The following is a 13,366-nucleotide window of genomic DNA, read 5'->3' as shown; positions in this document are numbered from 1 at the left end:
CTCTAGAGAATTTGAGATCAGCACAATATCATCAGCATACAATAACAGTGGAATCCATGTCCCTGCTAGCTGTGCTCCTCTGTCACCCTTCCACTCTACATAGTCCGAAACCTCATCCACATACATCCTAAATAAGGTGGGAGAAAGGGGGCAGCCCTGTTTCACCCCAATAGTGGAGTGAACCATCTCAGATATACCCTGAGTAGTACGTACCTGCCCCACAACTGTCTGCGAGCGTGTGCGAGAGAGAGAGAGAGAGAGAGAGAGAGAGAGAGAGAGAGAGAGAGAGAGAGAAATGAAATGAAATGAAATGTTATATTAACGTCTTCAAAAGGCCATAATGACCTATGAGACCAAAAATTACATCATGGTGGATCTGATACAGTGTCTGGATAAAAAAAACCCAGAAAATGAAAAAATAAAGATGATACTACTGGCACCTAAAAAATGAAACTGGAACTGGAAGGTACACTATGGAGGTACCTCCATCTCATAATATGTGCCGCATCGGACACTGGCGGATCTCCTCAGATATACCCTGAGTAGTACGTACCTGCCCCACAACTGTCTGCGAGCGTGTGCGAGAGAGAGAGAGAGAGAGAGAGAGAGAGAGAGAGAGAGAGAGAGAGAGAGATGAAATGTTATATTAACGTCTTCAAAAGGCCATAATGACCTATGAGACCAAAAAGTTACATCATGGTGGATCTGATACAATGTGTGGATAAGAAACCAGAAAATGAAAAATAAAGATGATACTACTGGCACCTAGAAAATGAAACTGGAACTGGAAGGTAAACAGAAACCCTTATAGGGTGTGAATATAGTGAGGGGGGGGGGGGGTACGCTATGGAGGTGAGTGGAGTACAGTGAGGGGATACAATCATGTGGGACGGGGGGGTAACACTATGGAGGTGCCTCCATCTCATAATATGTGCCGCATCGGACGCTGGCAGATCTCCTCAATATCCTCTGTGGTCAGCACCCTAATTGGGTGTCCTAGTCACAGAGAGAGAGAGAGTGAGAGAGCGAGAGCGAGAGAGAGAGAGAGAGAGAGAGAGACTGACTCTGAGTGACTTGGGCAATGAGCGTAGCACGACCAGAGAAGACTAGCACGACCAACCCACAAGCGCCCGCCGCCGAAGAGAGAGAGCCACACGCACGTAAGAAACATGAAAAAAAAAGTTCATGTTGACGTGCGTGGGTTTTTTTAACCTACATTATTCAAAATCCCAAGGATCCACGTTCACTAACGTTTCCAAACGTTAGTGAACGTTTCAATCGTTTTCCGAATGTTTGGATCAAATCCAAACGGCGTTTGGATGCAACCTTGTCCCCCCCCTTCAGCGTTTTCTCAAGGCAGGTTTCCTATCGGCAAGTTTCAGCCTCTTTTGGTCTTGAACCCCCAGTAGGACTCCATGGCAGCCGCTCCATCATCCCCGACTGAGCCCGCCATCTCTTGCCTTTCCTTTCTAGAAGCGGATCTCTAGCTCCTCCCTTCGATAGTTGCATCATTAGAGGCCTCCACCTGGGTATGCAAGATTGTGGGTAGCTGCCCTGCATGCGGACAGCTCAGGGATCTGTTATAGGCTAGCCTCCTTGGTGTGCCTAGAAAGATAATTGATATTCATCCTTTGGGGCATGGCTACTACCAGGTTGAGTTCGACTCGCCAGCAGCGTCGGACAGAGTTATGCAACTGAGCCTTGTCCCACTGCGTATGGCCCAAGTCTTCTTTGCGAGGTGGCAGCATGGCTTCGACCCAAACCTCTGGCTGGTGTTTCAGGCTTTCCCATGACAGTGTGCTTCCCAGGTCGTAGGAAGGAGTACCTTCCTCTCCCCTTGGTGATAGGTGGTGCTATGGGGAGAGTGATGGAACCCCCCTCCACCGTTGCTTCGGTTCTTGCTTAGGCGGCCGGGATTCCATCCCTTTGTATTTGCGTAGCGTCTCCGGAGACTTTGCCACATGCCATATCTCTTCCTTGCCTTCGGGGAGCCCCTATTCTGTAGAGAGTGGAGTACTCTGGCCTCCAATGCCAATGCTTCATATGCAGGTAGATGGGACATCTTGCTAGAGCTTGTCCTCGCCGTCAGTCCAGGAGACCGCCTCCAATGGTCTCCTCCCGTTCAGATCCCCTTCAGGGGGGTGGGAGGGAAGCTGGCCCCAGGTAACAGAGCACCAAGATCCGGCCATGGCGCCACTGATGCAGGAGAGTGGCAGACCGTTGGTGCGAGACGAAGCCGCTGGTGACTTCGAGAGTTGAGCAGGGCCGCCAAGCATGCCAAGCTGGCATGGCATAGGAGGATACTGTTTCATCATAGAACCGTTTCGAGCATTTCTCTTAGCAGCCTTCTAACAGTGAAGCCCCGCCCCCGCACCCCCCCCCTCTCCCCCGGCCTCCTCTAGTTACCTCGAGGAACCCACCTGTAGCCCCTCTTGTTTGGAGGCCGTTACCTCGTTGAGATTCCTCTCCAGGTGCCCAGATTCCAGTAAGGTCCTTTGGCCCTATCGAGCCTTCAGCAGACCCTTCCTTGCATCCCGTGCCTCCCCCTTCCTCCCAGGTGGATTCCTCCCATCCTCTGCCTGCTCCCACCCCTTAGCTACCCATACCCCCAACCCCAACCAAACCCCGCACACACCCCCCCCCCCCCCCCCCCCCCGGCACCCCCCCCCCCAAGCGCATACCTTCCCCATATTTGTGTTACGTTCTCCGCTCAACTGCTTCCTCTGATCTGACTCCTTCGGAGCCCCCCTCTCCCCCCTCCTTCCGCCTCTCTGGAGCATTCCCGCTGTCCCCCGGCCGAGCCAGATCCGGAGCGGAGGCATCCGGCGAGTTCAGCCTGCCACTTGATTCATCATTCCTTGGAGCCGGCTGAGATGCCCATCCCTGCCTGCCTAGTGAGGGCTCTCCTGCCAGAGTCGCCCAGTAGCCACCCCAGGGTTTTGGGGCAGCCAGTGGATTATAGTTTCTTCTGATGTCTCCCAATCGAAGGAACTCGTATTTTCGAGGAGACGGTGGCCCCCATTCGGATTTGTGGTTTTTCATCACTCTAGGCCCTCCATGCTAGAGTGGCGTGATGATCTTCTCCTTCCCCTTGAGTGCAGCACTGGGGATGGGATGGGATACGGAGTCGGTGTCTGCCACCATCTAGGGGCGGGCAGTTGAGCGCTCTCGTCATTTGCATGATCTGCGCATCACGGACGCGCTCACCCATCTCTGGCCCTTCGCTTGGATGGAGTTGGGAGGCTCGGGCCACAGAGATCAGGATGGGAAGGTGGTGTCCTCCAGCTTAGAGGTGCTGTTTTTTGTGTTCCTTCATATCTCAGTAGCAGTACCCCTTGCCCCCTCCTACAGATACCTGCATTGTGATAGGTGGAGCCCAGATTATGCTTATTCCTGGGCTCGGGCAGAGTGGCTTCCCATGGAGGGTAGGATCTGTGCCCACGTGGCGCGTCTTTGTCCCAGACCTAGGATGAAATCATGCTTGACACTTGTCATTTAACTAGTGATGCTTGTATATGGTGGCAAGATTGGTGGCAACATCTCAACCTTCAAGCTTCCAAGTCCGTCAATCAACACTAGGTTGTAGCTCTTTATGATTGTTGTGTATGGAGATAACAACACTAAGCAGGTAATCGTGTTTGGCAGATATGCATTCAATCGCACTGCTGATTTTGAGACTGTCCGGGAGATAAAGGAGCAACTTTGTTATGTAAGGTCAGGTTGTTTAAAGATGCCAACCATTCTCTATGTCAGAGAGTATGGTTTTTAAACTTGCTTTTTATTATTTTAGATGAAAATACCTAACTTTTTCAATATTCCATGTCTAAAATCTTATTCCAGATTTAATTATGCAGTTATGATTTTAAGCGAGAATACCAACTTGGAGTGGAAACAACTATCCTTGTCAAGCAGTACACAGTAAGATTATCACTTTTGCTCACTTTTGTTTGTTTTTATTTTTATAAATAAAAGTTGTTGCATTTTTTAGCATTTAGGTTTGAATCAATGCTTTTATTCTGTGAAAAGCAGCTACCGGATGGGAGGGTGATAAAGGTTGGAGGAGAGCGCTTCCAGGCTCCAGAAGCTCTTTTCAACCCAGTAGGCCTTACATTAGCCCTTTAGCTCTAGCTTGGTGTCTTTCTTTTCTGTATGTATTTTTTTGAGAAATCCCAAGTATCATTTGATGGGTCTGCAATTGTCGACTCAAATGACATGTTTATGTCCCGGTGCTCCCCACTACAGTTGTTACACTACACGTGCATTCGCAGGAAAATTTTTAAATATAAATTCAGAACCTTTGAATTTATAACTTTAGTAAGCGCTCTTTGTGCCTAGATTGCGTAGATAGGGGTATGTGTTGTATACAAGTGGGTATATCCTCCTCTTTATGAGTTGCATACTTGGGGTTTTATGAATGTGGCGATGGGGTTGAACAGGGGCCCTTGGAAACACGGTGTACATTTAATTAATGAATCACAAGCCAGAACTGTGAACAGGGCTGTGATTATACACTTAAGCTCCTTGCCAGCCCCCTTCTTTGTGTTGTATACATGAAGTTTTATGAAGGTGGTCGAGTGCATGTGATGGGGTGGATTTTGAACAGTGGGGCCCTTGGAAACACGGTGTACACCATACTTCAATGAATCACAAGCCAGAACTGCGAGCAGGGCCAATATCATACACTTTAAGCTTCTTGCCACCTATTTTGTCTCCATATAGTTGTTTCAGTCCTTGTGTGCTCTTGAAGGTTATAGTTAAGCAGGGAGTCAAGGTATCTTTGCTGATGTTAAATGGCCCTTTTCTTGGCTTTTTTTTTTCCCCCCGAGAAAAGATCCTTTCATTAGTTATATAAAAAAAACGCCCGTAGGGCTACAAAAGACCCTCTCCTGCTCATAAGAAAACAGAGTAGAGATCCAAGCAAGGCAGCTAGGGAGACTCTCCCTAGGTTTGAACCAAGGATGGTCCGGGAAGGCACACAAGCAATAAGAGGCTTATGGGCACTTAGGCGTGGGTTAATGTGAAAACCTATTTATAACTATAAATATTAACAATTGAGCTTTCTTCCTTTATTATCAACCCCAAGCCTATATAAGTGAGTAAGTGGCTCGAAGAGTTGCGAGCACCCCCCCAGCAAACAGCTTCGCTGCCTGCGCCCCCCTTCGTTGCCACCTCTTCTCGCCCTCTGCCCGTCTGTGCCCCCCCTCCTTTTCCACCTGTGCACCCCCGCCTTTAGCTTGTGCACCCCTCCCCCTCCCCCTGCTCCCCCCCCACCCCCCCTCTCGGGGCTGCCGTTACCTCTCTCTTGCTTCCCTCTCCCACAGCCTGTCCAGTCCCCCCCCTCCGTCCCCTTCGGCTCTGTTGCTCCGTTCCCTCCGTTTCAGCAGGCAGTTTCTCTTGTTCTTGGGTATTTTTCATTTGGCAAGCCTTGGCCCCTTCTAGTCTTCACCCCTCAGAGGACTGCATGGTAACCGCTCCTTCATCCTCGACCGAGGCCGCTGTCCCTTGCCTATCCTTCTTAGAAGCAGACCTCCAGCTCCTTGCTACGACAATTGCATCCCTAGAGGCCTCCACTCTGGTGTGCAAGTTTGTTGGTTGCCGCCCGGTGCGCAGACAACTCAGAGATCTTCTATATGCTAGCCTGCTTGGAGTGCCTGCAAAGATCACAAACATTCATCCTTTGGGGTGCGGCTACTACCAGCGTCAGATAGAGTCATGGAGCTGAGCCCCGTCGCATTGTGTACAACACCGGTCTTCTTTGTGAGGTGGTAGCACGGCATCGACCCCGTATCTGACCCACTGACTGGCTGGCATTTTAGGCTTTCGTGTGATAGTCTGCTTCCCAGGCCTCAGGAAGGAATACTGGTCCCTTCTCCCAGTGATTGGTGGAGCCATTGGGAGAGTGATGGAATCCCCCCCTCCCCACTATCGCTTCATTTCTCGCGCACGGGCGGCCGAGATTCCATCCCTTCACATCTCTATTGCCTCGCGAGAGATAGTGCTTCACATCATATCCCTTCCTTGCCTCCGGGGAGACCCCATCCTGTAGAGAGTGGAGTACACAGGCCTCCCATACCAATGCTTCATTTGCTGGCAGATGAGACCCCTTGCCAGAGCTTGCCCTCGGTGCCAGTCTAGGAGATTGCCTCCGGTGGTCCCCCCCCCCCCCAAAAAAAAAACCGGTCTCAGCTCAGAACATCATCAGGGGGTAGGGAGAGATGCAAGCCCTCAGGCAACTCAACACCTGAGGATTTTTGTATTTTTCTATGTTCATATCATATCATATGAGAGTGGTGTATGACCTTGCATCTAAAAGGCTTGGCAATAAATGCCCTTGCATCTCCTTAGCTTGCAAATGGTAGCCATATGGCGATGACGTGCCGTTCCCTATTTCTTTCCAGGTTCCCGTTCCCGTTCCAAAATAGACCCGCGTTACATCTGTCCATTCCCGTTCCATGTGACTATGCCCATGATGAAGATGGAAATTATTTAATATCTTGATTAGTGGATGTAACATTGGTATCTTGTATCATTGTCAACTTGTTTAGTTGGCAAGATAATCCTTGGATTATCAGGTGGTAGAAGTGTTCGCAGACTCGAACATTTAACTGGACATTGGTTAAGCAAATTGTGGATGAATCTTGAAAAGCGTGTCTATAACTTATTCAGTTGCATGCCTTACTGGGTGACCTCCTGTGGTATGAGAGACGCAAGAGTAGTAGTTGGACTCTGTTTGGTCTTTAACCACAAGTTTATTGATTGGTAGAAATAAAGATGTAGTTGACTTTCTCATACAACTGGAGGTTGTGAGAGGACAAGTCCTGGCACAGCTTAGTTATAAGCTAAGCTTACATCTAAGATCAATCAGTTGGTTTATTTCTAGATCCTTGAGGATTTAGAGGCGGAAGTTTTTCATGAATTCATTCCTTGGTAAAATGGACAAGTGAAAATAATTTTTGACTATGGTTATTTAACTCAAGCAGCGGATTCAATATGTTCTACTAAAAGATATTTAGGAGTGTGCACTCAAGACAAGAATGTTGTAGAGATGACAAACAAGTGAACAAGTCACGGGTCTATAATTAAAGAGGGAGAATGTTACAGGCCCAATTGGCCGTAAAGACTGGTGTGTATATTGAGGCTAGGCTAAACCTGGGGCAGCCCAGGAAGGGATGCCCAAAGAATAAGAGGCTTATGGGTGCTTATAGGTGCAGGTTAATGGGAAAGCCTATTTATAACTAGAAATATTAATAAGTGAACTTTCCTGCTTCATTATTAGTCCCAAGCCTATATAAGTGAGTTATTGCCATAAGTGTGCAGGGGATTGAGACCCAAGCAAGGCGTAGACCTTGAGCTCTAGCCACACACCTTGGAGGGGTGGGCTCCACGCCGTGGCTAGGCAAGGAGCGAGGCCAGGGTGTTGGTCTTGCCTCATAGCTTGGGGGTGCTCCGCCGGAGCTCTGGTTGGGAGGTGAGCGGCGAACACCATCATCTATTTTCTTGTTCGTGTGTTTGCACTTAGCAGATGCTCGAGAGATCATGTGGTAGTATCAATGTGTCACTAGTTAAGATAATGTTTTAACATGAAATGCCTCCACTGAGCTTAATACCATCTAGAACTGTGTATAAAACACATTGATTTGTATATGTAGCAGGTTATACAAAACAGGCTGAACCAAGCTAGCCATGAATTTCTCTATATTTTTGAAGGATTAACATGACCATGACTTCTTTTGCCCGAATCCCGATAGAGTCGATTTGCTGGATTAAAAGGATTGAGGATTTCAGGATTACTTAAAAGCTAACATGAACATAGCCATGCATGACAGGAGTTAATAGATGTTGAAGGAGAGGGCCTAGCGGAGATGGCCTTCCGATGCGTCCAAGAGATGGACATCGATAATCGAATGCCTGTGAGGCTCTTTTGGACACAAAGACACATTACTTATCTTTAAAATAAAAAAGAACTCTCTTTCTTATAAACATTTTGTTCCAGATCATTTCTTGTGGTGGCAGGCTGTTTTTTAAAGGAAAATTTCCACAGCCAACTTTATGAAAGCTTACAAAATTGGTAACACTGGTCTGATTCTGCAGCTTTACCAGCACATTGTCTTGAGTGGAGGGAGTACAATGTTTCCTGGTCTTCCAAGCAGGTATGCACCTCAGACTTTCTCTTTCACTGCATTTTTGTTTTTTTATGTGCATGCATGCATGTGCCTGTGTGTGTGTATGTGTGTGTAAACTTGAGATACCCATTTTGTTCTTACTTAGAGTATCCATATGCTCAGTGATCATTAAAATGAAACAGGTTGGAGAAAGAGGTTCGTCAGTTGTATCTTCAAACTGTGCTCAAAGGAAACAAACAGGGCCTTAAGGTATCTTTCCATAAAGTAGAATCTGTAGAATCATCTTTTTGTTTCAAAACAACGTACTGCTTGTTAACATCTCTTTTACTCATATAAGCATGCCATCTGTAACACAATTGATTGTAAATTGGCTCGTATGTTCATGTGCTTGAAGGTGTTGTTCCTTTACATTCCTTGCAGGCAAGGGTTTAATCTAAGAGAATCTGATACATGAGTGTGAATGAGCTCTTTAGATAGCATATAGCAGTCAAGCCTTTGAAAGACTATAGTTTGGCATGCTTATGGTTAAGAACAAAAAAGAAGACCGCAGGGCTTTGGTGGGAGGGTGGGGGTAGGGTTATAAATTTCATACGAGGCAACAATAGAAGAAAACACTTCACCAAATCCATAGTCATGGTTTAGCTATACTTATTAGGATGACAACTACACCCTTTTTATAAATGATAAGATGGGTGAGATTTCACAAAGGAAGCAGGTTAACCATTGGGACTACAGGCATCTGGAAGAAAGGAGTCGTGTACTTTTGACTTGCTCAATGGTTTTCTTGATTGTGGACGTGGAATCTGCCAGCTGCCTTGGGTGGGCCTTTTTTAGTCTTAATAGACCTCCGGACGCTTGATCTTCATGAAGACCAGCAACATTCACGTATATGATTTACTCTGAAGGATCTTTGGTTGAGTCTCTTAGAAGGAAATCAGCATGCCCTTTCACAGATGTAACCATGAGTGTGTGGAGCAAGCCATTCTGCTAAACTTATGGTATGTCCTGAGTTCAATCCCTGCTGACCACCCGTTGGTACTGTGGCCACGTCCACAAGTTTTAACTGCATCCGTCCACAGTACCAACGGGCTTAGAACATGGACAGGGGAGGTCTTGAGTTTCCAGCTGGCCACCCGTTGGTACTGTGGCCACGTCCACAAGTTCTAACTGCCTCCGGGTGGGCATCCAATATTGCGACTACTAGGTGGATCTACTCAAGGAAAAAAAGGAAGTGACGCTCTTAGTGTCAAATGAAACAATATTTTAAATCTCTTGTTCAATGCATTGAAGGCTATGAGGTCAAATATTAAGGATTTCAACTGAAGTTTCTAGAAAGAAATTAACATGCCCCTTAATTCCCCCCCGTTTGCCCCCCTTTTGGGGCTTTTGCTGCCCTGGCCAGTGTTAGCAGCAGCTACACACACACAACACAGAGACGTATTGAACTCAATTGTGACCGGGAGAGAGAGAGAGAGAGAAATGAAATGAAATGTGATATATTAACGTTTCTAAGAGGCCATAATGGCCTATGAGACCAAAACTGAGAGTACATCTGAAGTTGGTGTCTCATCAAAGAGAACAACTAAATGAGACTAAAAAGTACAATAAACTGATTGTCCTACAGTTATAAGAACAGAACTGTAAGACTCCGAGATGATACTGAGTAGAAAATACTTGAAAATACTGAAAAATGTATATCAGGTAGATCCATGTATGCTGATCAGTTGAAGTGTTGCCCTCTCCTTAGATAAAGTATCTCGGCCATGGGGCTGTCTAGAATGGAGAGGTCGTAGAAGCGAGGTAGGCACCTCCGATGCCGAGCAATAAAGGCTCTGATCTCGCGATGGTGAGGATGCCGTGGTGGTGGGCGTGGCCGACGAGCACGACATAAGATAACTGCTCTATTAGTGGTGACTCCCTGGGAGTGTGGTCGGTGCCCTGATGGCCCAATGGAGGAGGTATCAGGAGGTGTGTGGGCTCGGTTGCTGGTGTTGGTGCCGAAGAAATCTGTCAGGGTCCTCTGTCTAGGTACATCATGGCTCGGCCTCGTGTCTGCCAAGAGGGTCTCTCTATGTCTCCTGAGCTCAAGTAGAAACAATCCTAGGCATCTCTGATCCTCAAACTCCATGACTCTGCGTAACGGCCCAAAACCCTCTCGGAAGAGGCAGTGATATCTCCCTGGGATCTCATAATAGAGCGTACATCGGCAAATGTAGTGTTCCTTTGTCTCTACCTCCTGGTAGCATCGCTGACAAATGCGGTCATCCAAGATCTGATGCACATATCGCCCTGTCTCAATCCGCAGCTGGTGTGATGAGGTCCGGATCTGTCCAATGGCACAACGTATCCCATGTGATAGGTGTACATCCATGTACGCTGGGCAGGTGATAAAATCATCTGGTGAGAGGTGTAGAAAATGGCTCTTGTAATGAGCCATTTTCGTGCCTAAGGGCTCAAGGGGGCTATTCCATGTCCTCTCTGTGTCCACTCTGATGATATCCATCCTGATCACGCGGTTTTGCTTTGAGCGGGTGAGATCCAAAAATGGACAATCCAGACTGTACTGAAAGGGTGGTAGTGCCTCTATCCGCAAACCATGTAGGTCAAACCATGATCTCATCTGAGCATACCAGCAATGAGTATCTCCATCCTCTGCCAACTTAAGGATGAGGTCAATGCCAATCGGGAGTACCTTTGCTGAGGGAGCTTCCATAGCCGCTGTAAAAAGGTAACTGCCTGGAATAGGGCCTCGGTTACTACTGATGGGGCACCCAGCGCATCCCGAACAATCTCATGTGGTACTGATGATTTGCTCCGAATCATGCGGGCAATCATCATAATCAGTGGTCTCTCCATTTGCCTCCATCCCTCATCTGTCCCTCTCTGAGATGTGTGATGTATACTGGGCCCCCAAATTGGAGCTCCGTACAGGAGGGTCGGTGTGACAAGCGTATCAAATAGCCACAATTTGGTGTGTGGCTCCTGAAACTGTATGTGTGCACACTGCCTCTCAAGTGCCCCCAAGGCTGCATGCCCTGGAGCTAATCTAGCTGCTGCTGCCTCCCTCAGGGAGAAACGCGGTCCTGTGAAAGTAACTCCCAAGTAGACATATGACTTGACGTACTCTACCGGCTCCCCTCGGAAAGTGAACTGAGGCTCTGATCTCGTCACCCATGCCTGTGTGGTGTTAAACACCATAACCTTGGTTTTCCCAAGGTTCACTGTTAGATCTCTATCCGTACAGAAAGCCTGTAATGCATCCAGGTGTCTCTGTAATCCCTCCGGAGAGTCTGAGATTAGAACAATATCATCAGCATATAACAAGATGGGTATCAACACCCCTGCCAGGCATGCCCTTGGGCCTTTCAATCTGTCTACATAATCAGAGACCGCATCAATGTATAGTCCAAAGAGGGTGGGCGATAGCGGGCATCCCTGCTTCACCCCTATCGTGCTGGTCACCCTATGAGATAGTCCGCCTGGAGCTCGGACTCTGCCTGTTACAGACTCATACAAAGCATATATCCCCCAGTGCATATCGTCGGGTACCTCAATGTCATGCAATCTGTGCATAAGCCTGGCACGTGGTACGGTATTGAAGGCTTTGCGGAAGTCCACAAAGCAGTAGTATATCCTTCTCTTCTGTGCCCTGGCCTCTTCAATAAGTGCCCGAAGTGTCAGGATGTGATCCAAGGTAGTAAATCCTCTCTTGAAGCCAGCCTGTCCATGTGCTCGATGACCATGCCTCTCTGCCCATCGGCTCAGCTCCGCCGACTCCAATATAGAGCCATATAGTTTGGCCAAATAATGACCAATCATGATCGTCTTGTAGTTGCCTGGTACCATGGGGTCCCCACTCTTAAAGAGTGGTACAATGATATGCTCTGTCCAGCTTGTCGGGAAACCCTCACAAATGGCACAATTAAACACATGTACGATGAGCGGAGCCAAAGTGTCTTGTGCATATGAGAAGTGCTCTCCAACTAGCCCATCATGATCCTGTGCCTTTCCATTCTGTAACTTGTCTATCGCATCTAGCACCATCCGCATAGTAAAAAAGGTGCTGCTAGCCGGTCTAGCTCCCAGTGGAGGGGGGGTGGGGGGCTGTCCTGGTGCATCATATAGCTCTCTAGCATAAGTATGCCATGCCTCAGGTGTAGTAATCGGGGTACCAGGTTGTGTCTCCTGAAACATCTTCCATGCGCTCTTGCTGTCCTTCCCCAGGAAGAGTTGGTAGATCTCCTCCTCTAGCTTAGCCAGATAGGCTCGTTTCTTCCTCCGCACAAGGCGCCGAAAGATCATCCTAGCTTGTCTATGCGTGTGAGACCCAATGGCAATCTCACGCTGTAGCTGTGCTCTCGTCTCACGACACTCATCATCATACCAACTGTTATGTGGGGCAGTGCTACGGGGGTGGGTGGAGGGGATCATAGTGCAGGGAAACGCATATGAGGTGGATGCATGTAGTACACCTGCCAATCCTCTTGTGATCTCGTCCAGAGGGCTATGCGGGTCTAAAGCAAACAAGCCATCATATACTGCATCTTGGTAAACCCCCACTGTCTCACGTATAAACTGATATCTCGGGTACCTAGGTAGATGAGTGGCTGGCCCATCTCACGGGGATCTACCTACTAGTGTGAAACTCAGGTATGCATGATTGGCTGCTATGCCAATGGGCCTACTGGAAATTGTGAAACACATCAGGTATCAATGAAGGAGATCCCATCAAGTAGTCCACTGTGCTCGCTCCCCCTTTAGAGTTCCAGTGTGTGAGAGCATCTAATCCTTGCCATCTCGATAAGCCATTGTATATGACCAACTCATGTGCACTCTCGAGTGTGAGAAAATGCCTGCCATAATCTGTAATCTCTCCCTCATCCTTTGCTGATCTCTGCAACCCTACATCCTCTGCCGTGATCTCCTAGTATATAGCCTCTTGAGTATCAAATAGCTCTGTCTGCTGTGTGCTTGTACGTGCATTAAAGTCTCCCAATAGTAATATGTCTCCCATGCTTGGCAAACCTCATGATATCATCATATAGTGGTATATAGGGCGACTTTCCTGATGGTGCAAACCTGGAGTGGGCTGGGGGGGGGGGGGGGAGTAGCATACCGCCACATATAGCTCGCGGAGCCTCTCTCTGCTGCATCTCTATGTACCACATGTATTTTGTCACGAAGCTCCTCCCTATAGAGTATTGCCACTCCTCTAGATCCTCTGGTACCTTCCACTATGAGTG

At 48.0% G+C, this 13,366-nt stretch overlaps 1 protein-coding gene across 1 annotated transcript in view; it reads left to right on the top strand.

Annotated features, from left to right (window-relative positions):
• The window catches only part of ARP2 (actin related protein 2), a 97,149-nt gene that overhangs the window by 69,702 nt on the left and 14,081 nt on the right, over positions 1 to 13,366 (top strand). Inside the window, exons 8-13 of the mRNA XM_086819259.1 lie at positions 3,646 to 3,714; positions 3,855 to 3,918; positions 4,030 to 4,098; positions 7,827 to 7,910; positions 8,092 to 8,150; positions 8,306 to 8,372. Of these exons, the coding sequence (XP_086675385.1) occupies positions 3,646 to 3,714; positions 3,855 to 3,918; positions 4,030 to 4,098; positions 7,827 to 7,910; positions 8,092 to 8,150; positions 8,306 to 8,372 (412 nt within the window). The remainder of the gene's footprint in view (positions 1 to 3,645; positions 3,715 to 3,854; positions 3,919 to 4,029; positions 4,099 to 7,826; positions 7,911 to 8,091; positions 8,151 to 8,305; positions 8,373 to 13,366) is intronic.

Source organism: Cibotium barometz, chromosome 25 (assembly GCF_041138505.1).
Source record: "Cibotium barometz isolate CiBa-2024 chromosome 25, ASM4113850v1, whole genome shotgun sequence".
In the NCBI taxonomy this organism is placed as follows: Eukaryota; Viridiplantae; Streptophyta; class Polypodiopsida; order Cyatheales; family Cibotiaceae; genus Cibotium; species Cibotium barometz.
Note: the sequence above shows the minus strand (reverse complement) of the source record. Positions and strands in the feature narration are given on the sequence as shown.